This window comes from Pelophylax lessonae, assembly GCF_965119305.1.
Source record: "Pelophylax lessonae genome assembly, chromosome: 3".
NCBI classification, from domain to species: Eukaryota; Metazoa; Chordata; class Amphibia; order Anura; family Ranidae; genus Pelophylax; species Pelophylax lessonae.
Window position 1 is genome coordinate 38507002 of NC_138770.1, and position 26644 is coordinate 38533645.

Here is a 26644-nt window from a genome sequence, read left to right on the forward strand (position 1 = left end):
TTTCCATTTTGAATCCAAATTTAACAAGCATAAAAAATCTCATAGAGGTGAGAAGCCACTTTCTTGTTCTGGGTGCGGGAAATATTTTTCAACTAAGTCCAGTCTTCACAGACATCAGAAATTGCACACAGGTGAGAAGCCATATTCCTGTCCTGAGTGTGGGAAATGTTTTTCATTGAAGTCCAATCTTGACAGACATCAGAAATTGCACACAGGGGAAAAGCCCTATTCCTGTCTTCAGTGCGGGAAATGTTTTTCAGTGAAGTCCAGTCTTTATAAACATCAGAGATCTCACACGGGGGAGAAGCCACTTTCCTGTTCTGAGTGCGGGAAATGTTTTTCACAGAAGTCCAGTCTTCACAGACATGAGAGATTGCACACAGGTGAGAAGCCATATATCTGTATTGAGTGTGGGAAATGTTTTATACAAAAATCAGTACTTGTTGAACATCAGAGGTCTCACACGGGTGAAAATCCGTATTTCTGTCCTGAGTGCGGGAAATGTTTTTCACAGAAGTCACATCTTTACAGGCATCAGAGATTGCACACAGGAGAGAAGCCACTTTCTTGCTCTGAGTGTGGGAAATGTTTTGCACAAAAATCAGATCTTGTTACACATCAGAGATCTCACGCGGGGGAGAAGCCACTTTCCTGTTCTGAGTGCGGGAAATGTTTTTCACGGAAGTCCAATCTTCATAGACATGAGAGAATGCACACAGGTGATAAGCCATATTTATGTATTGAGTGCGGGAAATGTTTTATACTAAAATCAGTTCTTGTCGTACATCAGAGATCTCACACGGGAGAAAAGCCGTATTCCTGTCCTGAGTGTGGGAAATGTTTTTCACAGATGTCCCATCTTTACAGGCATCAGAGATCTCACACGGGGGAGAAGCCATATTCCTGTCCTGAGTGCGGGATATGTTTTGCACAGAAGTACAATCTTTACGCACATCAGAGATCTCACACAGGGGAGAAGCCACTTTCCTGTCCTGATTGAGGGAAATGTTCCTCACTGAAGTCCTGTCTTCCTTTACATCAGGGATCCCACACAACCCTCAAGGTGTTTTAGTGTCTTGAGTGCGGGAAATGTCTTCTATATGAATGTTGTTGGACATGTGGGGAAGAAGCACACCCTGATATACACCTCAGATATACTCCATGGCTGATCTTCATCATGTAAGAAACACTTCATAAGGAGGTCAGAGATCACCAAAGACATGGATGGAAAGTTATAATAAAGTGATATAGTAAACTTGTGCTTATCATAATATAAATGTGTTCCCTTTATACCAACTCTAGAATAAAACCCCCAATTTAAGACACTGTGTGAAAATATAATAAATAAAGAAATAAAAGATTGAGAATATATAGAAAAAGCCCTATAGGAGGAGAGGATGGAGGGCAGAAACAAAGCAAAAGAAAAAGAGAATGATTGGAGAAGGTATATTCAATCTCAGCGATGTACAACTGACTAAGGAGGAAATGAAAGTATTGGATTTAAAGGGTTTGAAATTTGCACCAAAAAGAAACATGGATACTTTTCCCCACATACACTATATTTCCAAAAGTATTGGGACGCCTGCCTTTACACACACATGAACTTTAATGGCATCCCAGTCTTAGTCTGTAGGCTTCAATATTGAGTTGGCCCACCCTTTGCAGCTATAACAGCTTCAACTCTTCTGGGAAGGCTGTCCACAAGGTTTAGGAGTGTGTCTATGGGAATGTTTGACCATTCTTCCAGAAGCTCATTTATGAGGTCAGTCACTGATGCATTAGGTCAAAAAACAATAATTCTCCTGCGCTCGGTGGTATGTAACAAAGGATGATTAATCCTGTATGGTCTTTATAGGCACCACTCAAAGGTTTACCGCCCCCTCAGAACCAAGGGTATCCAAATACACTGAAAGAGAGGGGCACACTGATCTCGTGCATTACCACTAAAAAGGTTTATTAAAAACTAATGGCAACATTCATTGTACTTACAAACAATTGGTGATAGCACACATGTAAAAACAATGGAACAGATCGTCTCCAAAGTAGCCAGGGCACTCCTGTGGTGCTGGAGGACGTGCTGGTGTCCGCATAAAACTAACTTGGCTGACGCGTTTCAAGGGAGGACCTGCTTCCTCAGAGCCAGAAAGTGCCACTAAACCACCATTCCCATTGGCAAGGTATTAAATAGTCGGTTTGCCCCGACCTCCACATACCACCCCACCCCATAGGGGGCAAAGGTCAGCTGTGTGAGTAGCAATTATATATGGTATCAGTAGGATATCTATAATGCCCATAGCATTAGAGCACAGTATACACACAATGCGTGCAAACCAACCACAACCCATACCAATTGCAAATTGTAATGTTAGCACTGACAAACAATTTTATTAAAACAATAATAATATAGACTGAGATTAGAAACCAAGGACCTATCATTAAAAAATATATAATGTATTATTAAAAGGCATTATCAAGAAATGACAATCCACATGTAGACCAGGATTAGGTTCGATCTGGAATAGCGATTCCAGAGTCGCACATAACCAGGAGATGCAAATAGACACTATGTACATACATATGAAGAACATCTATATACTCTAACCTTTGTGATGTTTACTGAGCATTCTGGACTTGTAAATAGCACCTGACCTTAGATCGATGTGTGTGATTGTGGGTCCTGTGCAGCTATCAACAGCTCCAGCTGCACAGTCCCAGCTTGAACCGCACGCCTGCCGATACAACCGGAAGTGCGGGTGTGGATATGCGTTCCACCGCCCAATACATCACTTCCGGGTGTACCGCGGCGTCACTTACTGTCTCCTCCAAGACTCTCGCGCACTGAGTGGGCAATAGCCTCAGTGTCTAATGGACCCACTGGGGCGTCATACACAGCCGTACGGACCCGCCTACTTCAAATAGATTAAAGAAAGGAACACAAGACTGTGGCTCCCCAGACACAATGAAAAAAAAAAAATGAAAATAATAAAAAATAAATTATAATAATAAATAAAATGAAAAGAATCAAGTGTCAAGAACTTGCTAAGATCAACAGTATCATCAGCAGTAATCCACGCGGGTTCACAAAAGGACGTTCTTTCCAAACCAATCTGTTAATATTTTACGAGGAGGTGAGCTGTGATCTAGATAGGGGGAGACCTGTGGATGTGGTGTACCTGGATTTGGCTAAGGCATTCAACACATTTCCTCACAAACGCTTAATCTACAAACTAAGGTCTGCAGGCATCGACCACAAGGTTTGTTCTTGGATAGAAAACTGGTTACATGGGCGTGTCCAAAGGGTGGTGATAAATAACGTGTACTCAGTCTGGTCTGGAGTGGTAAGTGGGGTCCACCAAGGCTCAGTCCTGGGACCAATTTTGTTCAATTTATTCATCAATAACATAGAGAACGGAATCAGTAGCTCAATCTCAGTTTTCGTGGATGACACCTAAATATGCAGGGCAGTAACTTCTCAGATATAGAAATCTTACAAAATAATGGAGTGGGCAACTACATGGCAAATGAGATTTAATGTAGAGAAGTGTAAGGTATTGCACTTGGGGACAAAAAACAAACACAAATTATGCTCTGGGGGGCAACCTCTGGGGGAATCCAGAATGGAGAAGGATTTGGGGGTTCTAGTAGAAGATAGACTAAGCAATAGCATGCAATGTCAAACTGCAGCTGCCAAAGCCGGCAGAATATTGGCATCCATAATGAAGAGGATATATTCCATAGATAAAGCTATATTCCTGCCATTTTATAAAACCCTGATTCATCCACACCTGGAGTATTCTGTCCAGTTCTGTTTGCCAGTCCTCAGAAGGGACGTGCTGGAATTGGAGAGAGTCCAAAGAATGGCAACTAAACTAATTAAGGGATTGGAGGACCTTAATTATGAGGAGCGATTACAAACGCTTAATTTATTCTCCTTGGAGAGGAGACGCCAGAGAGGGGACATGATAGCGATTTACAATTACCTCAATGGGGATCCTAGCATAGGTAGAAAACAATTTAGTCTCAAGGAGTGCAAGAGGACACGTGGCCACACAATGAGATTAGAGGAGAGGCGGTTTAACCTTAAGCTGTGTAAGGGGTTCTTCACTGTAAGGGTGGTGAGAATGTGGAACTCTCTTCTACAATTGGTGGTAGCTGCAGTCAGGGCTAGCACATTCCACAATGGCTAGCCTCTGATCTGTCCCGGTTCGCACTTACCTTTTAGAAGAAATACTTACTTATAAAATTTCTTCCACAGCGTTTCCATCTCTCTTGTGGGCAGCTGAAGCCGGCGCGGTCCTCTTCTGTGTCTTCTTCCGCGTCTTCTTGTCCCAGAATGCGCCGCACCGGCCCCTCCCGTCACTTCCGGCGCGGCGCAGCATTCCTCCACAGCTTCTGGGCATGCCCAGAAGCTGTTTAGCAGGGGAATGCGACGTCGCCCGGAAATGACGAGCGGGGCCGGTGCGGTGCATTGATTCCTGGGAGCTGTGACGTTCAGCTCCCAGAAATCATAGCGAGGCAGGAAGTGACGGGGTGAGCCGCGGCTCCGAGGGAGGAAGTACTCTGAGGTGAGTATCTTCGATCTTCAATTGCAAGGTAAATTGAAGTAAACAAAAAAAAAAAAATAACTATCCAATTCCTTTTCAGGTGAGGCATACCTAGCGGAGGGGCACAAAAAAAAATATCGTTTTTGTGCCCGGAACTCCGCTTTAATTAGTTTCGTTGCCCTTCTTTGGACTCTGTCCAGCTCCAGCACATCCCTTCTGAGGATTGGTGATCAGAACTGGACAGAATACTCCAGATGTGGCCAGACCAGAGTTTTATAAAGTGACAGGATTATAGTTTTATCTCTGGAATAGATCCCCTTTTTTTTGCATGCTAACATGCCGGTGTAACGTTAAAAAACCCTACCTCGTGAAAATTCCATACCTCGTCACTTCCGGTGCACATACGTCATGGAACAGCTGAGCAGGTTACCATTGCGCATGCTCAGAGGTCCGGAGGGTAGGGAATTTTCACGGGGTAGTGTGTTGTAACGTTACACCGCATTAGCGGTTGCCACGGTAACATTAAAACATCTCGGCTGCAACATGAAATCATCTCCGCTCCTACCCCTGTCACTTCCCTGATCTCGGCTACTAAAAGCGGCGTGTCTATAAAAATATAAATCACGGAGATCTCAGGTAGGGAATTTTCACGGGTAGGGTTTTTTCAAGGAACACCGGCTTTGGCAGCTGCAGCTTTTGCTCAGCCTGTCTTCTACTAGGACCCCAGATCTTTCTCCATCCTTGGTTCCCCCCCTAATTAGTAGTTTGTGTTTATGCTTTTAGTCCTCAAGTGCAATACTTTACATTTCCCCACATTATACCTCATTTGCCATGTGGTTGCCCCCTCCATTGTTTTGTTCAGGTCGTTTGTAAGACTTCTATATTCTGATGTGAAGTTTTTGCCCTGCTTTTTTTTTTTATGTCTGAAAAAACTGAGATTGAGCTATTTATCCCATCCTCTATATTATTTATGAGTAAATTAAACAGAATTGGTCCCAGAACAGAACCTTGGGTTACCCCACTTACCACTCCAGACCATTCTGAGTACATGCTATTTATTACCACCCTTTGGACGTGCCCCTGTAACCAGTTTTCTATCCAAGAACAAACCCTTATGGTCGATGCCTGCAGACCTCAGCTTGTATATTAAGCATTTATGGGAAACTGAATCGAATGCCTTTGCAAAATCCAGTATGTGCTCGCTAATGCCCAGGACAAGGTGGGGCTGCGTTCATGTGACTTGAACATTAAGGTGTCACCTTGTATAAGGAATAAGCTATACACCAAGCACAGCAATACCTTGTTGGAGGCTCCATCCTTTGGATCATTCCATCCCAAGTAATACACACCATGTCTTATGGAATGTGACATTTACAAGGGAACACCACTGAGCTTGTGTTCTGTCCCACTAGTCCAGCTTTCCTATCACCCCTCTCCCAGTGATAGCATAACGTGTGGACTTCCATGAGTGCATGACTTGACTCAGTTAACTCCTTCTGAAGTCCTTGAGGTCTCTGCCACGTGGATTCAGTCCCGGTAGCTGGAGCACGGACAATTAAAGAGGGAAACAGCGAACCGATCCCCTTGCTAAGAACCTGTCACCACTGCCGGTAATGTCCTTCCACTGTCTGCCTGCCGTGTCATTCCCTTGTGGTTGCTGCTCTCAGTAACTACATGTTCTCCTCCCGACCCAGGGTGTGTAACGGGTCCTGTTCTTTATGATTTACCATATGCCACCATGCACCCCTTTGCAGTAACTTCAGACAAGACATGAAAGAGTTAATAACTTTACTGAACATTCTCAGCAGTACAGTGCAATGAACAAACGGCACAGTCCTCCCCTAACTGACTAAACAATGCATACCTTCCCAAAGGTAAGAGTCCATAGTGTGGAAGAGTCCTAGTTCCAGGGGATCTCCCCAAAAGGTGCTCAGAATGTTGCTGATGGCTACATACTTCTGCTGTCCCTCTCCTCACCTTCCCATGTAGACCATGGATCTCAGACTGTGGGCATAGCCCTCATCCTTTTTATTATCAGCACAGGGTGGAGAGCATAGCCTAGAAAAGCCTGGGAGAATGTAGAGCACAGCTTAACCCATTCCCACCTGAGCAGCCTAACCCACTGCATATTGCAGTCACAGTAATAAGACTAAGGGCTCTTTCACACGGGGGTTCCGTATGTCCGTTTTTCATCCCATACGTTTGCGGATGAAAAACGGACATAATGTATCTCTATGTAAATACGGATGTCATCGGATGACCATCCGCTGACATCCATTTTTCGTCAGTTCAGTTCAGTTTTTTTGAACGGAGGAGAACCCTATTTTTTCTTCCTTTCAAAAAACGGAACGGAAGCAAAAACGGATGTCAGTGGTGTCATCCGCAGACATCCGTATTTACATAGACATGCATTATGTCAGTTTTTCATCCGCAAACGGATGGGATGAAAAACGGACATACGGACCGGATGACACAAGTGTCATCCGTGTCCGTTACAAAAAAAAAAAAAAGGACCTGATCGGGCAAAAAAAAAGGAACGCCCGTGTGAAAGAGCCCTAAGGGCTCTTTCACACGGGCGTTCCGTATGTCCGTTTTTCATCCCATCTGTTTGCGGATGAAAAACTGACATAATGTATCTCTATGTAAATACGGATGTCATCGGATGATCATCCTCTGACATCCGTTTTTTGTCAGTTCAGTTCAGTTCAGTTTTTTTGAACGGAGGAGAACCCTATTTTTTCTTCCTTTCAAAAAACGTAACTGAAGCAAAAACGGATGTCAGTGGTGTCATCCGCAGACATCCGTATTTACATAGACATGCATTATGTCAGTTTTTCATCCGCAAACGGATGGGATGAAAAACGGACATACGGACTGGATGACACAAGTGTCATCCGTGTCCGTTACAAGAAAAAAAAAAAGGACCTGATCGGGCAAAAAAAAAAAAGGAACGCCCATGTGAAAGAGCCCTAACATAGAGACTCTGCAGTGCAAGCAGGGCTTAAAGTACACCATACCTCCCAACTTTTGAACTTGAGAATGAGGGACATTTTAAGGAGATAGTGGCCTGCAAAAAGCGGGTGTAGTCAAACATTTTTTTTCAATCAATAAATTTTTATTTGCATTTTAAACAAAGGAAAACATACATGAGAACAAGAAAAACATCAACAAGATGTAGGTAACATTAGAAACGACAGTGTAGTGGAACATCTTCCATGGTGAACTTATAGAGTGCATATGGAATTTAGCAAGTACAGTATAAGAATTGTATACAGGTATCATAGTAACGTCTTAGCATCATATCACACAAGTCTATTTCTGACTGCCTGGAAGAGGATGTAGTCAAACATGATAGTGGGCGGGGCCTTAGGGGCCATGGTTAAACAAAACCTGGGCATCCTTGAACCTATAAAGCAGGGGTGGGGAACCTTTTTTCTGCCAAGGGCCATTTGGGCATTTATAAAATCATTCAGGGGCCGTACAAAATTATCAACTTAAAAATGTGCCTATTATATTTGATCAAAATGTGATGGCTGCAACTGCTTCTCTTTGGTGAGGTGTGCGATGTTAGCTGGTTTTGATGATGTTGCTACTCACAACTGGTTTTCCAGGTTTGTGTTGGTCAGTCTGGAGCGCAGTCGACTTTGTGGTGGTAAGTTTTGAAAAGAACTGCTGGCGGGTAATGTTGGTGGGTATAGCTGGCTGGTACTGCTGGTGGGTACAGCTGTGGGTACTGCTGGCTCAGGCTGGTACTGCTGGCTTGTACTGTGCTGTGGGTACTGCTGGCTGGTACTGCTGGCTCAGGCTGGTACTGCTGTGGGAATTGCTGATTCAGGCTGGTACTGTGCTGTAGGTACTGCCTTGGGTACTGCTGGCTCAGGCTGGTACTGCTGGTTGGTACTGTGCTGTGGGTACTGCTGGCTGGTACTGCTGGCTAGTACTACTGGCTGGTACTGCTGGCTTAGGCTGGTACTGCTGGCTGGTACTGCTGTAGGTACTGCTGGCTGGTACTGTGCTGTAGGTACTGCTGATTCTGTCTGGTACTGCTGGTTCTGGCTGGTACTGCTGGTTCTGCTGTGGGTACTGCTGGCTCTGGCTGGTACTGCTGTGGGTACTGCTGGCTCTGGCTTATACTGCTGTGAGTACTGCTGGCTCTGGCTGGTACTGCTGTGAGTACTGCTGGCTCTGGCTGGTACTGCTGTGTGTGCTGCTGGCGGGAAATGCTGGCTAGCAGCGGCGCCGTGCTGGAGGATGAGGCAATGTTTCCTGTATTGGTTACAGGTGGAGTGCATTTGATATCACTCCGCCTGTGACTCACTCAGACTGTCAGAACGGAGCCTGAACTATACAGGAAGCATTGGCTCTGTTCTGACAGATTAGCTGAGAGACACAGACTCAGCTGCATGGGGGCCGGACCAAATGACTTTGAGGGCCGCATACGGCCCCCGGGACATAGGTTCCCCATCCCTGCTATAAAGTATGCTTTGATTGCTTTGCCACAAGCTGGAGTCTCTGGGATTCATATAAACCTCAAAACAATCATTTAAAAAAATAACTTATAATCGAGGATTATGAAGGACCCGAGGAACCCGGGACGGGGCCAAAGAATAAGTACTGCAGTAAGTTGAGCACATTGTAGCAAATGAAGGTCTAACAGTGGGAGTGGCTTAAAGAGAGATGGTCAAACAGAAGCTGAGCCTGGTTGCTGTATACAGTGCAGCATTGCGCAGGATTTTACCACCTCACCAAGTGCTCCCCCTTTAGCTGCAGAGGCAGCAGCTGGGGGTGTAAAGGGAAAAACCAGAGGGAGATAAGATATTCTGGACTAAAACAGCCTAATGTACTAGAAAAAATGAAACAACAATAATAATGATAAGAACAAAAAAATCAATGAATAAAAAAATTCATAAGAATCAAAATTTCTCGGGAAGCAGTGGCATCTGGTGTATTGGGGGCGCCGCACCCCCTATCCATACACCCGACCCCCTAATTTACATGCGGGGCGCCAACCGCATGAGGTCAATGGGGCTTTTTTTTTTATAACCATATGACTAGAGCAAGAGGCTCTCACAGGCTAACAAAAAGGGTGGGCTGCGCCCCGAGCCCACCCACTTGTGTGACAATAGCGAATGAATATTCGCTATTGACACACGGATCCGCCTCCTGGCCAATCAGAAAGTGGGTCCTGAGACCTGTTTCCTGATTGGCCGAAAGTAGAAGCCATGCCATTGGGCATGGGGGAGGAGACGCTTCTACTGAGGGGGACGAAGCCGAAGACTGCGACATTGCAGCGGACAGATCGGACCCTTGACTGACATTTTTGACACTTTTGGGGTTACCAGTGACATTACTACAGTAATCAGTGCTATACATATGCACTGTTACTGTAAAAATGACACTGGCAGTGAAGGGCTTAACTTTTTTTTGAGAGGGAGGGGTTAAGTGTGTCCCTAGAGGCGTGCTTCTAACTGTGATTGGTTGTGGCTTGAGGTGTAAGAACAGTGATCAACGGTCCTACATAGCAGAACCGTATCATCGCTATTCTTACACAGGGAAGAATGACAGGCGGCTTTGTTTACATTAGCCGCCTGGCTTTCTCCCGCTCTAACGGACGATCGCGAGTGCCCGGCGGACATCGGGTCCTCCGGTCACACGCGCGGGGGGGTCCGTGACTGAGCGGGAGCGCGCCTCTGGCGGCGCTCGCTCGCTCCCCAGAGCCTCACAGGCTAGCGACGTACGCCTACATCACTTTGCCTGTGAGGGGCTGACTGCCGCCGTATATAGTTGGGCGGCAGTCGGCAAGTGGTTAAATGGCATTGCTTTTCATAGGACAATTACTCCTCTTCAGAATATTAACTTTCTGTTTTAATAATTTTACTGAGTTTTATACCATCTTATACCAGGCCGCTGTGTTCCATTTACTATTGATAAATATATAGTGCCAGGCCAGCAGCCTGCTTAGCAGTGTACACAATATAAGACAGTGCAGGCCAGGCCAATTACATTATACACTGGTAAAGTGCTATGCTAACTTAGCATAGCAGTACTTTACCAGTGTACAATGTAATTGGCCTGGCCTGCACTGTCTTATATTGTGTACACTGCTAAGCAGGCTGCTGGCCTGGCACTATATATTTATCAATAGTAAATGGCACACAGACTGCTGCCTGGTAGAAGATGGTTCCATCATGGTTATGGAGTGGTGGCATGATGAGAAGTCCTTGTAGTAGTTCTTGCCTCATCCAGGACAGGGAAGGTGCCACTGCCCACTCTGCTATTAGGGATGCCCCCCCATCCTATGATAATAACCACTTTACCTCTGCTCACATTGCTGCTACTGCAGCAATGTGGCGCGATCCCGTCCAGCGACGTAGACCTACGTCGCTGGACTCCTCCCCCTGTAGGCGGCGCTCGCGCGCCGCCAGAGGCTCGCTCCCGCTGTTTTCAGTCACAGCGGGAGTCGGGCCAGGGGAGGAGCGGCGGGGAATCGAGTGAGGAGATCCGCCCGCTTGTGTAAACAGAGCGGGCGGATCTCCTAAGTGACAGGCAGGGACAGATTGGAGTGTTCAGCACAGCTGAACATCCGATCTGTCCTTGTGTCACTCAGTCACCTCCCCCCCCACACATCAGTAAGCACCAGGCATACATTAACCCCTCCCTCTCCAATAAAATTAAAACCCTTCCATGCCAGTGTCATTTTTACAGTAACAGTGCATATATATAGCACTGATTACTGCAGTAATGTCACTGGTACCCCCAAAAGTGTCAAAAATGTCAGTCAAGGGTCCGATCTGTCCGCCGCAATGTCGCAGTCCCGCAAAAAAATCGCAGATCACCGCCATTACACGTTTAAAAAAAAAACACCAAAAATGACAGAAATCTTTCCCTTAGTTGGTAAACGCAATAACTTTTGCGCAAACCAATCAAAATACGCTTATCGTGATTTTTTTTACCAAACATAGGTAGCAGAAAACAAATTGGCCAAAAATTTTAAAAAAATTAGATTTTTACATTTTGGGGGGGGGGGGGGATTTCATATAAAAAAATGTTAAAAATATTGTTATTTTTTCGAAATAAACGCTGTTTTTTTGTTTATAGCGCAAAAAGTAAAAATCGCACAGGTGATCAAATACCACCAAAAAAAAGCTCTGTTTGTGGGAAGAAAAGGACGTAAATTTTGTTTGGGTACGGCGTCGCACGACCGCGCAATTGTCCGTTAAAGTCGCACAGCGCCGAATCGCAAAAAGTGGCCCGGACGTAAGACAGCAAAATCCTCCGGTGGTAAAGTGGATAAGGAGTCCAGACAGCCTGCTGAGCCAACCTCCCATTCCTAGATTCACACAAAGGTGAAATGAGTAAACTTGCCACATTTTAATTCAGTTTTAATATTTATCACTGATGGAGGTCACACAGTCTAGGAATGGAAGGGTGGCTCAGCAGGCTGTCTGGATTATCATAGGAGGGGGGTGGACATCCCTAATTGCAGAGTGGGCAGTGCCAGTGGCACCTTCCCTGTACTGGATGAGGGAATGGATCTTGAGGACTTTTTTATAGTGACATGTAATTTGTTTCTTTATTTTCACCTGCTGATCCTGCTAATAAGTTCATTGTTTTCAACAGAACAAGCTGTCCTGCAGATGTAGCAGTTAGAAGGTTCTGACAAACCATTTACACTGACAGAGGTGCTCACAATGATCAGCTTTTATATATTTATGTAAAACCTTTACCCAAAATGAACAAATCTGTTTGCTGTAACTGCTTATAAAGTATTAGTTGAAGTTTGGCTCCATTCACACCAAAGTGTACTGCAGTGACACCTGTGGGTTTTTTTTGTTATTTTTTTTTTGTGTGTTTTTGTCATTTTTCTTCCATTATCCTTCCAGTTCACAATTTTGTGCCGGTCTATCACATGAAATACATTTACGTTTTTGGTGGTAAATAACATGACAAAATGTGGATTATTTCAAGGGGTAACTATGAATACTTTTTCAAGGCACTGTTCCTTGGTTACTGAAGGCCCCTTTAACACTTGTTTGACGTCAAAGTCACGCAATTTTTTACCGCGTTTTTTGCCGCAAATTTTTCTTTTTGCACCCCCCCCCAAAAATGTTGAGCACCAGCCGCCACTGACCTCATCTATAAGGATATACAGTACATACACACACAGCACAAGGCCATTGTTCTAAAATTTTCTCGGACCCGTGAAAAAATCGGACCTCGTAACTTCCGGTGATGGGAGTCTCAAGTGCGCATGCGCATAAGACATTATCTTGGTTTGGTAAACTTATAACACATAGCGGGCAGCTGAATGAGAGGAGGCGGGGCTGAGGTGGGACGGAAGACACCGCCGCATCATCTGCAGAGCTGAATAGAGGAGGCGGGACGGAGGTGCGGCCGTGTAATAAATGCAGGACTTTAGCGACTCCTTGTTTTATTATCTTTAGCAATTATCGTATTATTTATCCTTAGGATTTCATTACATTTACTATTTATATAATACAAAATAAGAAATACTAAATGTAATGAAATCCTAAGGATAAATAATACGATAATTGCTAAAGATAATAAAACATAAGGAGTCGCTAAAGTCCTGCATATATTACACGGCCGCACCTCCGTCCCGCCTCCTCCACCAGCTCTGCATATGTGTCCTCCGTCGCACCTCAGCCCCGCCTCCTCTGAATCAGCTGTCCGCTCTCTGTTATAATTTTGCCAAACCTCGAAAAATGTCTTCTGCGCATGCGCACGGACGACTCCCATCCGCTGTTTTGTGATGCTCTGTCACCGGTGTTGTAAAATTTTGTCGGACCCGTGAAAAAATCGGACCTCGTCACTTCCGGTTATGGGAGTCTCAAGTGCGCATGCGCACCAGACATTATCTTGGTTTGGTAAACTTATAACACAGAGCGACCAGTTGAATGAGAGGAGGCGGGGCTGAGGTGGGACGGAAGACACCGCCGCGTCATCTGCAGAGCTGAATAGAGGAGGCGGGACGGAGGTGCGACCGTGTAATAAATGCAAGACTTTAGCGACTCCTTCTGTTTTATTATCTTTACTAATTATCGTATTATTTACCCTTAGGATTTCATTACATTTAGTATTTCTTATTTTGCATTATAGAAATACTAAATGTCATGAAATCCGAAGGATAAATAATACGATAATTACTAAAGATAATAAAACAGGGAGTCGCTTAAGTCCTGCATATATTACACGGCCGCACCTCCGTCCCGCCTCCTCCGCCAGCTCTGCATATGTGCCTCCGTCCCGTCGCACATCAGCCCCGCCTTCTCACAATCAGCTGTCCGTTCTCTGTTATAATTTTGCCAAACCTCGAAAAATGTCTTCTGCGCATGCGCACGGACGACTCCTATCAACTGTTTTGTGACGCTCTGTCACCGGAAGTGACGAGGTCCGATTTTTTCACGGGTCCGACAAAATTTTAGAACACCGGAAGTGACGAGGTCCGATTTTTTCACGGGTCCGACAAAATTTTACAACACCGTGTTCACAGACATTTCTCAGGGCTGCAGTTCCTCTGAGCTCCACAAGATGGTGATCTCACTTCTACACAGGAAGTCTCTATGGAAGACAGGAAGTGATGTCAGATAGAGACAGGAAGTTCCGGGTGAGAGGTGAGTGGGGAGGAAGTAGAGAGGAGACATTGCTGGACCTGGCAGCAGAGGAGGTAATAAGATCTTATTTTCTATTTACATCCAGTAACCCCCCCCCCCCGTCATGTCCGTCCTCTTCCTCCATAGTCACTGTGACGTCTTTTATCTCCAGCAGATGATGATACACACATATATAGTGTGGAAATCTAGATTAACCCCTTCAGGGGCAGAACATTTCCTCACTTACGGGGCCGGAACATTCTCTTAATTTTGGAGATAAATTCTAGTAATTTGGTCCTACAAACAAACATCACTGACAATAAATAAACAAAACAATGGCCATCCTGACCATACATGGCCTACAAAGGGCAATTATTACACTACACAGGCAGCCAATGGGCAATCACTACAATATGCAGCCAACACAATGATGGAGTGCAGGGGTCAGGAGTATGGAGCATAGAGCCCCTTACATTGCTGGTCAGGAGGAAGAAAACATTCCCCAGCCTGCCATGAAGAATATCTTCCATCATTGGTGTCAGAGGGAGGAAAATACTGAGGGCTCTGAGGAAAGTTGAGGAGCTGAGAGACTGTGAGGGGAAAACTGAGCCTGAAGGACATTGGGGTCCCTGAGGGAATAATGTATCCGAAGGACTCTGGGCCCTTGATAAGGTTGGAGAGCAACAGGGCTCTGAGAGAAGATGAGGTTTTACGGCTCAGGAGGTTTCTAAGGTAGGAAGGGGGGTCTTGTGCCTCGTACACACGCAACGATTATCGGACGACTTTTGTCCAGTGTTGTGGTGTTGGTTGAAATGTGCTCTAGACTGCACACAAATTTTCTCGGCCAACAAAAATCTACTTCAGAAGTGTTGTCATGTGATGGTTTACTTTCCGTGTGTTTTTTCATCTCTGAGCATGCCCAGTCTTGCTCATCTGATTTTTGTCTGCCGAAATCTGTACTGACTGACGGAAAATCGGCCGTTGTGGTGACGGCCAACAAAAATTTTAAAGCCTGCACACCAGATGTTTTTCGTCCGAAAAGTCGGAGTCGGTTGTCGGAAGCATCATACTAACAAGCCGAAAATTGGCCGATCGGACGTTGGCCGAAATTCACGGCCAACTATCGACGCGTGTGTACGGGGCATTGGTCTATGATGGTCCTCCCACCTACATTTACTTTTCAAACCTTCTTACAGAACTGCTGCCAGGAAAGTAAGACAACCTTCACCTTCTTACCATCTCACTGATCAAATAAAACATTTCCAGGATACCAAGTGGAATGAAGAAGGACAGACCTTCACCACTTGGTGGTAACGCGTCCTTAGAGGAGGTCTTTTTGCACAGCGTTGCCTAATGGGTGACCAGGGGTCAGCGGGGAGGCAGTCCTATACCTTCCAATGACACAGGCTCTGGCAGTGCCCGGTGCTGGAATTCTGAGCCCCAGGAACCAACTGCCACTCTATACAATGTCTTAGATACTACAGAATACTTGGCAACAAAGAGAGCAAACCCCTCCCCTCTTGCTTTCCTCCTCCTACCCACACTAAGCTGCCATTAGAGGGAAGAGAACAGACTCCTCCCCCACAGCTCTCTACTCCACCAGCCGCATCCTCCTGCTATCAAATTCCAATCCCTTCTCTTACTTGAGAGTGACAGTGATGTTATCATTGCGTAGCACCCTACAAGTAGGTGCTAGGCAAAATATAGTGGGCTTTGTCTATCTAACAGCAGAGCCATATTTTCTTTTGTGCAGGTAGGTTGTCATGGCTACCAAGTGTGTCTGCTGAGAGGGAAGTCTCCTCACTGGCTCTGTGAGAGACTTCTCATTGGGCAGTGAAGGAAACCCAATCAGGGGACACATCCAAGCTTGTAACTACCCCAGAAGGCAGATTATGCTGCAAGGGATTCTGGGAGTGGGTATAAGTTTGGGGGGAAGTGCGTGACACATTGTCTTTTGGCGGGAGCAGAGTCCCAGGAAGGAGAGTGCGGCTGTCTCTCCTCCTGTCTGAGGAAGGTGGATGTCTCAGGGTGTTGCCTGAGTGTCCAGAGAGTGCTGAGTTGAGCTGAGGGGATCCGATGTGCCGAGAGCCTGCGGAGAGCGAGAGGGGTCCAGTCCCAGGAAAGCCTACACAGGTCGTGAGTACTGAGGATTGCCCCTGGGGGTCTGCCTGAAGTTAGAAAGGACCACTCCGGGAGATCCTGGGATCCACTCCTGGGATCCAGTATCATTTAGCTGAAAGGGGGTACCTAGGTTGAGGACCCTGAAGCTACAGAGGGGGTACATAGTCAGTGGAACCTGAAGAGTCCAAGGTTAAAGGGGGCACGTGCAGTCTGGGCCCTGAATTGCACAGAGCGTGCCAGTTAAAGTGACAGCTATACAGAGTTCTACAATATACTACCTCAAGCAGTGCCAGGCGGGGAAAATATTCAGTGACTTTCACAGTACAACAGTGTTAGGAGTTCTACAGTTCTCAGTCTTGGATCTTCTGGACTATAACTCGAGGATTCAGCACTTCTTCTGTTCTACAGAGTGTTCTCAGTATCAGTGAGCGTTGGCTGGTGCCTGCTGGCGTCAAGGAAGCGCCAACGGGCATTTTCAGAACTAAAGTCCCAATTGTAATTAGTTAAGCCTCAAGGAGTATCTCACTCATTCCCTTCTCCCATCCCCTAATTCCAATAAAAACCACAAACAAAGATGCCAGAGTTGTCGCTGCTTCAGTTGTCACACCTGGGGACTCAGCTCACATGGGCTGGAGAGAATTCCGGTACTAATGGCAGACCCACATCAGGCCATAGGCCTGGAAACCTTGCTACAATTATTTCTATTATTATTCAGGATTTATATAGTGCCAACAGTTTGCGCAGCGATTTACAACATGCGGGCAGAAAATACGGTTAGAATACAATTCAGTACAAGAGGAATCAGAGGGCTCTGCTCATAGGAGCTTACAATCTAAAAGGGACTTTTAATGGAACCGCAACCCACAGTGTACTTGTGGACTTCCGTCAGTATACGGCTTCTTCCCAGTCATGAACATAGATATCAGATTTTCCAGCCGCCGCCATACAAAGCTTGCCGACAACTTAGCTTGTATAAGTTTTGGAACCTTCTCCTTTATTGAACAACGTACACAGTTTATATACAGCATGGACCTCTCCCTCCTGATCAGATTACCCCATCAGGTCAGGGGTTGCCTGATTACATTATCATATGCAGATGAAATTGTATACAGAAATATAATTAACCTGAACTAATTATCTAGCCATCTGGACAGACACAATATGTGAGTTCTTTAACAATTAACAATGGGTCAGACAGGCTTAACAGAATCCACATCATACCTCAATACACAGTGTGAGGGATTAGCTCGGTGGTAGGCGTAGATGACCCCTTGGGGGTTGCGTTTTCCCAGAGAGATAGCCGACAAGTGCTTGCAAACAACAGTTTGGTTTATTAATGGTGTTTTCTTCACCAGACTGCATGCAGCAAAAACAACCAAAATAAAATAAAACAGAAAATAAATCCTTGCCTCTGTGGGCGGCTACCTTCTCACTCTGGAACCTACCTAAGAGTCTGTCTCACACCTACTGTTGGGCAGACTTTCTTGTCCTACAGCGGACTCTCAATAGTCCATTTATAATCTCTTAACACAGCACAAATGTCCATTGAACATGTCCTTAACTCATCACAATGAGAATGTCTCTTGGCTTGCCTCTTCACATGGCAAACATTCCTTTATTTCTTTCACATAGAAATAGTTTGTTTTCTCACCTTTGAGACGTCTTTACACTTGGTTACCCTCCTTAGCGCACATCACTTCAGGGGGTCTTCTCCCATGCTCACCAGCTTGTTGGGAGGCACACATCTGACTGTCCTCCTTCTCCCAGCCCACACGGCGACAGGAGGCAGCAGTCCTTCTCCCATGCCCACACGGCGTCGGGAGGCACACGTATGTTTGTCCTCCTTTTCCCAGCTCACACAGCGACAGGAGGCAGCAATCCATTAGACTCCCTTTGGACAAATTATAGAGGCCTTCATTTCCTCATTCTGAACAGCTGAAGGCCTTTCAACTTCCTTAGACAGTTCTGGCTACCTCTGTAGCCAACACCCTATAGTAATTAGTGAACTTTATAAATCATGTGGAAATGTATCTCCTGCCTGTGACTACATTCCCAGATTTACCTGACTTCCTGTCACAACAGACAATAGGGAAAGCCTGTCTCTGATATTGAAGGACATGGGACAGAAGCAAATGAGACTAGCTCTTTCAACGAACATGTTGAGAATCAGACAGGAATATTCCTCACATATTTCTCAAGATACATGGCTGAAAAATATTACTGTCCCACTTGAAGCAATCCAAACCATATTCCCAGTGTCCATTAAATATCTATCTTTCACTCCCAGTGATGGTGAGTACCGTCACAGGACTATTAATGAAAGCAACGGTAAAAACTGTGAGTTGTGACATCACTCCTATCAGGCTGTCGAAGATTTGAGCCCTACAGCTTCTGGTAATTATCCTGATTAGGCGGCAACTACTGCTAAAAGTCAGCAAGTTCCCCTTCCTTGACACCATGATGAACCTACATTGACCTCACAGCACTGCCTCAGAGCAAACAAGTCACAGGAAGGATCGGATGTATCATTCCTTGTCTGCAGATCTAAAACTCATCAAAACCAGTTCAGAAAAAAAACAACCCAACAAAGAACAGGGAAGTTCTGGGTTAATGAAAGTGTAGCAAACACTTTGACTCAAAAGAAAGTGTATTAAAAAATAGGGCCCTACATTGACCTCACAGCACTGCCTCAGAGCATATGTTCCCATGGGGGGAGTAGTCCTTAAACGCACAGCAACCCTCCTATTACCCCCCTCACGTTCACATCCTATTATTGTGTGACCAATACCATCCAAATAATTCTTACTTTCATTTCCCAAACGTATCCATCTACAAATAGACCTGTATAGATTGAATGACGGGACCAATGAGGATGGAGGAGGACCGGAGTCACATGACTGAGAAGATACTAAACCTCACCCTGGAGATCATCTACCTGCTGACTGGAGAGGTGAGGAGGATTCTGGGAGGTCACATGACATCACTCTTATCTCTATTAATAAAACACAGACCTGACAGGAGAGGTGAGGAGGATTCTGGGAGGTCACATGACATCACTCTTACCTCTATTATTAAAACACAGACCTGACTGGGGAGGTGAGGAGGATTCTGGGAGGTCACATGACATCACTCTTATCTCTACTATTAAAACCCAGACCGGTGTTCCGTGAGAATTACCTACCCGTGAGAAAAACCTACCCCTCGTCACTTCCGGTTCACGGCACTGTATGGAATGTAGCGGTTACATTAAAACAGCGGGGCTGCAATACGAATCATCTCCGCTCCTGTGCCTGTCACTTCCCTGCTCTCGGCAAGTAAATATAAAAGCGGCGGCGGGTGTATGTAAACATAAATCACGGAGACGCCAGCCGCTTTTATATTTACTTGCCGTGAGCAGGGAAGTGACAGGCACAGGAGCGGAGATGATTCGTATTGCAGCCCCGCTGTTTTATTTAACCGCCGCGTGGGTAGGTTTTTTCCACGGTACACCGTGCTATTTCCATACTAGTGCGCATGCGCACTAGTCTGCTCCTCTGTTGTCCCTTTAGGTATCCGGCCCTGTGAGCATGCGCACTGCTGCGCTGCTCAGCTGTTCCTGGCCGGAAGTGACGAGGGGTAGGTAATTCTCACGGGGTAGGTAATTCTCACGTTACACCGGAGAGGTGAGGAGGATTCTGGGAGGTCACATGACATCACTCTTATCTCTATTAATAAAACACAGACCAGACCGGAGAGGTGAGGAGGATTCTGGGAGGTCACATGACATCACTCTTATCTCTATTAATAAAACACAGAGTTGACCGGAGAGGTGAGGAGGATTCTGAGATTCTAACATGATATTCCTATTGGTTCCTCAATACAGAGCTTTCCTCTTCTGAAGTCAGGTGATCATATGACCATCACAGTGCCTCCATGTGACTCCCTAAAACCTGAGAGGCATAACCTGCAGAAGATTCTAGAAGTCACCAAGAAGATGATGGAGCTGCTGACAGGAGAGGTGAGCGGTGCTGGGAATTCTGGGACATTATCCAGTAACAGACAAGGGATGTGTCTGGATGGTGACTGTATCATTGTGTGTGTCAGGTTCCTATAAGGTGTCAGGATGTCACTGTCTATTTCTCCATGGAGGAGTGGGAGTATTTAGAAGGACACAAGGATCTCTACAAGGACGTCATGATGGAGAATCAGCCGCCCCTCACATCACCGGGTAAGAGGAGACTTTATTGTAAAGGAGAGAGCAGTACGGAGGCTCCACCTAGATCCCCCATCATCTGATAAACACATAGAAACAATGTATTCAGTCAGTGTGTGTGTTTCCTACAGATGGATCCAGTAATGGGAACCCACCAGAGAGATGTCCTCTGTATTCCCGGGATTCCACACAGGAAGGTCACACCATCCCTTACTATCATCAGGTAGATGAGGAACCATTATTGGTATTTATGATTTATACACTGCATTTTTGTTCCATTGAATGTTTCATTATATATTCAGAGGGAAAGCCTTAGGATTGTTGTTAAAGAAGAGTTTAAAGATGAGGATGAGGAGTATGGAGTGATAAAGAAGCTTTTTGAAGGACACAAGGATATGATGGAGCCACCTATTACCAGGAACCTACCAGAAAGATGTCCCCGTCCTCTGTATACCCGGGATTACACACAGGAAGGGCACACCATCCCTCACTATTACAAGGTTGGTGGAATGGAGTATCCACAACATGGAATTGTAGAGACGATGTGTGGATTACTTTTGTAATGTCACAATATTAAAGCTTATATTTTACAGATGACCTCTTCTATAATTTTCTTGGTTTAGGGCGAAGATCTGATGGATATAAAAGTTGTGGTTAAAGCAGAAGAAGAAGAGAGGTATGTGAGGGATGATCAGCAGTCTATGGAGGAGGATGGAATAACGGGGACATTTATAGAGGAGGACACTCCTACAGAGATCAGCACAGGTGGGTCATTAACACTAAAGACATTCCTCCACCCATACTGCTCACTGATTGGTCTATAGTAGGGCAAGGACTGGGTGATATCATCCTGTATTATCCTGGTCACTTTTCTGAGCGGTGTTTTCCCCATCCTGTATTCCTGTATTCCTCTCGGATAATCTTCCTTCTATGTTCTGAAGACATTATTTATGTCTCTAGACTGGATTTATAGAGATTCTGGGGTTCAGCTGGCAGCAAAATGTTCATTTTCATCATAGACATTGCTCATTCTAGGCATCTGATGCAAGAGCTTTGGATCTTCTACCTCATGTATGAGTCTAACAAGACCTGTACTTTCTCTGTTGTTTGCTGGCTGTGCCGGTGGAAGGATATGTCTGTATTCTTGCTGATAATGTGATAATATTTTAATACATTTGGAACCTTTAACAGAAAGTGATAATGAGGGAGGAGTTAATAACCCAATGATGGTGCTCTTCAGGATTAGTCCAGTCTTCATCTTGGTTGCTCTTCCCCATCCTCACTCTCTGACCTCTGGTAGGGCTCAGCACTGTGATTATTGATGATTGATAGAGGGGGTGGGGACCCTCATCTTATAATCCCCTCATCACTGTCACTCCTCTAAAAGACAGTTCTCGTTGTTTCCTATGAAAAGGTGGACTTATGCGCTAAAATGGGGTATAAGACGTGCCCAAGAAGAACAAACAACAAAATCCAAAACAGCCGTGGAACACCACAGGAAAGAGCAGCCAATTAAGTAGTGTCACCACATATCTCAACCGTTAATAGAATAAAGAATAATTAGCGCTCAACTCCTTCAATGCGATGAACCACTCTTAGTATATAAAACCAAAGGAATGGGTGTATAAAAATATTAATAATACCAATGCATGAACGTGGGACAATCAAGAAATGTTCTCTGCGTGGATAAACAAATGGATCCAAGATGATAAAGACATAAACTAGTAAAAAGATAAGAAGATAAAAATATCTAGAAGCTCGGAATAATAAAAAGAAGCAAGAATCTGGGATTAGATCACAGTAAAACAGTTGATGCAATATATTGACATAAAAGTTAATCAGAAATATCTAAAAGCGCAGGATATTAAAAGGAAGCAGGAGTCTGGGAGAAGATCACAATAAAACTGTTGGTGCAAAAAAATACAATGTGATGAGTCACGAAAAATCAATAAAAAGTGACTAGTGATACAATAATAACTTATCCAAAAAGAATGTAGTAATATTAATACTTTCAATGAAAAAATGGTAAAGTGATGAAATCCAAAATTCATTCAACCATAGTAATTAATTCATAAAAATCAAGGCACATAATATCTGTGAATAAATAGGTGCTATAAATAAAAAAAGTGCTAGTGCTGTATAACGTGCATCAATGTCCATATAGTCCTAAAAAATATCTTGACAGTGACGAAAGTGCTAGGTGCTCAAATATATAATAATCAAATCAGGTGAATAGAGGAGTGAGATCAAACTTCCAATCACAAAAAGCTGCCGATGCGGTCCGCTCCGATGCTTCCGGTCTCGGCTGAAGACCGAAAGTGACGTCAATACGGCTTGTCTCTGACGCGTTGCGCTACAACTCGCGTAGCTTTCTGAAAAAGCTACGCGAGTTGTAGTGCAACGCGTCAGCGACAAGCCGTATTGACGTCACTTCCGGTCTTCAGCCGAGTATTATTAATATTTTTATACACCCATTCCTTTGGTTTTATATACTAAGAGTGGTTCATCGCATTGAAGGAATTGAGCGCTAATTATTCTCGATGTTTCCTCATTCTCTTTCTAACGTCCATAAATCAATATATGAACTGGTAGGGATAATGAAAGAGGAGTCAATAACCCAATGATGGTGGTCTTCAGGATCAGTCCAGTCTTCATCTTGGTTGTTCTCCCCCCATCCTCACTCTCTGACCTCTGGTGGGGCTCAGCCCCACTGTTATTCATAACTAAATCATGGACTAAATAAGGAAGAGCAGGACTTCTTGTGTTGGGAAGATGGCAGTGAGTGATAGAGGGGGTGGGGACACTTATCATAAGATCCTTAGAGTCAAAGTTGCCTGATGTGGGCGGAGTCCTGGTTTGGGGGAACCAATCTGCTCATGTCTAATAATCTTTTTAATTCTATTTTAGTAGATGGACAGGAGATGAGGAAAACCTCAGAGGATTGTCTCACTTTGTCTCCAGACTGTAAAGTAGAAGATGAGGACATCACACAGTATAGTCCAGGAGAAAACCCGGCTACCTCAAATGTCCATCCGGCACCACACAGTGTAGATGGATCATCGTATTCCTCTTATCCTGAGGAACCTCAGACTGTGAGGGACGGTGCCGTCCTTCCAAAAGATAAGAGCTTTTCCTGTCCTGAGTACTGGAAGAGTTTCCATTTTAAATCTGGTCCCAATGTGCTTAAAAGGTCTCATACAGGTGAGAAGCCACTTTCTTGTTCTGAGTGTGGGAAATGTTTTTCATTGAAGTCCAGTCTTCAAAGACATCAAAAATTGCACACAGGGGAGAAGCCGTTTTCCTGTCCTGAGTGCGGGAAATGTTTTATACGCAAATCACATCTTGTCACCCATCTAAGGTCTCACACAGGGGAAAAGCCATATTCCTGTCTTGAGTGCGGGAAATGTTTTTCACAGAAGTCGCATCTTTACGGCCATCAGAGATTGCACACAGGGGAGAAGCCACTTTCCTGTTCTGAGTGCGGGAAATGTTTTTCAGAGAAGTCCAATCTTAACAGACATGAGAGATTGCACACGGGTGATAAGCCATATTTCTGTATTGAGTGCGGGAAATGTTTTATACGAAAATCAGTACTTATCGCACATCAGCGATCTCACACGGGGGAAAAGCCGTATTCCTGTCTTGAGTGCGGAAAATGTTTTTCACATAACTCACATCTTTACAGGCATCAGAGATTGCACGCGGGGGAGAAGTCACTTTACTGTTCTGAGTGCGGGAAATGTTTTGCACAAAAGTCAGATCTTGTTGCACATCAGAAATCTCACACGGGAGAGAAGCCGTATACCTGTCCTGAGTGCGGCAAATGTTTTGCACAAAAGTCAGATCTTGTTGCACATCAGAAATCTCACAAGGGAGAGAAGCCGTATACCTGTCCTGAGTGCGGGAAATGTTTTTCAGATATGTCCAGTCTTTACACACATCAGAGCTCTCACGCGGCAGAGAAGCCGTATTCCTGTCCTGAATGTGGGAAATGTTTTTCAGATATGTCCAGTCTTTACGCACATCAAAGATCTCACATAGAGGAGAAGCCGCTTTTCTGTCCTGAGTGTGGGAAATGTTTTTCAGATATGTCCAGTCTTTACGCACATCAGAGATCTCACACAGAGGAGAAGCCACTTTCCTGCCCTGAGTGAGGGAATTGTTCCTCACTGAAGTCCTGTCTTCTTGTACATCAGGGATCCCACACAACCCTCGAGGTGTTTTAGTGCCCTGAGTGCGGGAAATGTCTTCTATATGAATGTTGCTGGACATGTGGGGAAGAAGCACACCCTGATATACACCTCAGATATACTCCATGGCTGATCTTCATCATGTAATAAACACTTCATAAGGAGGTCAGAGATCACCAAAGACATGGATGGAAAGTTATAATAAAGTGATATAGTAAACTTGTGCTTATCGTAATATAAATGTGTTCCGTTTATACCAACTCTGGAATAAAACTCCCAATTTAAGACACCGTGTGAAAATAAATGAATAAAGAAATAAAAGATTGAGAATATATAGAATAAGACCTATAGGAGGAGAGGATGGAGGGCAGAAACAAAGCAAAAGAAAAACAGAATGATTGGAGAAGGTATATTCAATCTCAGCGATGTACAACTGACTAAGGAGCAGGGCCAGCGCCAGACTAGGCAAGATAGGTGCCAGCCTAGAGAAAACATCAGTAGGGGGGCGCCGAGTTAGGGACAGCCTAAGAAGGAAAGGGGAATTCCTTTCATTCTGAACAGCAGAGTGCAGGCTGAAATGGCTGCTGGAGGGAGTATTTTGTCCCCCCTGTTTCTCCAACTGCAGGACTTGATCTCTGGCTACCAGCCAGGCTGTTGTTGTGTGGGTGGGATGGGGATGTGGCCAGCTTTGGAGATCCCATCCGCCTGAACCCCCTTCCGCTCGCCCACATGCATGAACCCCCTGCTGCCTGTCTGCCTGCCCGTCCAGCACTCGGAGGGAGATGTTAGCCAACCAGGAGCAAGTGGGTGCTGAGGTAAGCTCAGCTGACGGTACCTAATTGCCAGAGCACTAGAAGAATGGGATTGCAGCAAGCTGGAAGTGAGGAAGGGGTTAACATTGCTGTGTCCACTGATGCAGATGGGAGTCAGTGAAAGTTACCCACACACCCCCCCCCCCCATCCTCCTCCTTGCATTGTCTTCATAGCAGTGACATTTTAACCCACCTCCCTGGATGGGTGGGCTGACTGTCTATTGTTGCTTGATGGGGTGGGATGCCTGGTTATTGTTGCTGGATGGGGGAAATGCCTATCTACTGTTGTTGGATGGGGGAGCGACCTGTCTACTGTTGCTGGATTGGGGGGGGGGCTGCCTATCTACTGGTGCTGGTCTGGGGCGACTGCCTATCTACTGTTGCTCAAGAGTAGAGGGTGCCTATCTACTGTTGCTCGACGGGGGCGGCCTATATACTGTTGCTGGTTGGGGGGCTACCTGTCTATTGTTGCTGGATGGGGGGCTGCCTGTCTATTTATGCTGGATGGGGGGTTGGCTGTCTATTTTTGCTGGATAGGGGGGAGGCTGCCTATTTATTGTTGCTGGATTGGGGGGCTGCCTATCTACAGGAGGGGGGGGGTGCTGCCTATCTACTGTTGCTGGATGGGGGGGGCTACCTATCGTTGCTGGATTAGGGGGGCTATCTACTGTTGCTGGATGGGGAGGCTGGGTATCTACTGTTGCTGGATGGGGAGGCTGCCTATTGCTGGATTGGGGGGGCTACCTATCTACTGTTGCTGGATGGGGGGGCTACCTATTGTTGCTGGATTGGGGTGGCTATCGATCTACTGTTGCTGGATGGGGAGGCTGCCTATCTACTGTTGCTGGATGGGGAGGCTGCCTATTTCTGGATTGTGGGGGCTACCTATCTACTTTTGCTGGATGGGGGGCTGCTTATCTAATTTTGCTGGATGGGGAGGCTGCCTATCTTTTATTGTTGGATGGGGGAGACTGCCTGTCTATTGATACTGTATGGGGGCTGCCTATCTACTATTGATGGATGGGGGCCTGCCTGTCTTTTGTTGCTGGATGGATGGGGGCTGCCTATTTGTGATTGCTGGATGGGGGGCTGCCTATCTACTGTTTCTGGATGGGGGGGGGGGTGCCTATCCACTGTTTCTGGATGGGGGTGCTGTCTATTATTGCTTTTG

The 26644-nt window shown here is 45.4% G+C and overlaps 3 protein-coding genes across 3 annotated transcripts in view; 2 read left to right on the forward strand and 1 right to left on the reverse strand.

Moving 5' to 3' along the window:
• LOC309550737 (uncharacterized protein) overlaps positions 1 to 26644 on the reverse strand; it is a 578111-nt gene that overhangs the window by 77911 nt on the left and 473556 nt on the right. The window lies entirely within an intron of this gene.
• LOC309550284 (uncharacterized protein) overlaps positions 1 to 26644 on the forward strand; it is a gene marked incomplete at both ends in the record, with an annotated part of 77976 nt that overhangs the window by 11259 nt on the left and 40073 nt on the right. The window lies entirely within an intron of this gene.
• On the forward strand, positions 5 to 24923 carry LOC309550000 (uncharacterized protein; the record flags this gene model as incomplete). Its single annotated transcript, XM_082250474.1, has 3 exons — positions 5 to 970; positions 21095 to 21236; positions 23379 to 24923. Coding segments are annotated over 3 exons (2355 nt in total), but the record flags the coding sequence as incomplete, so codon positions are not given.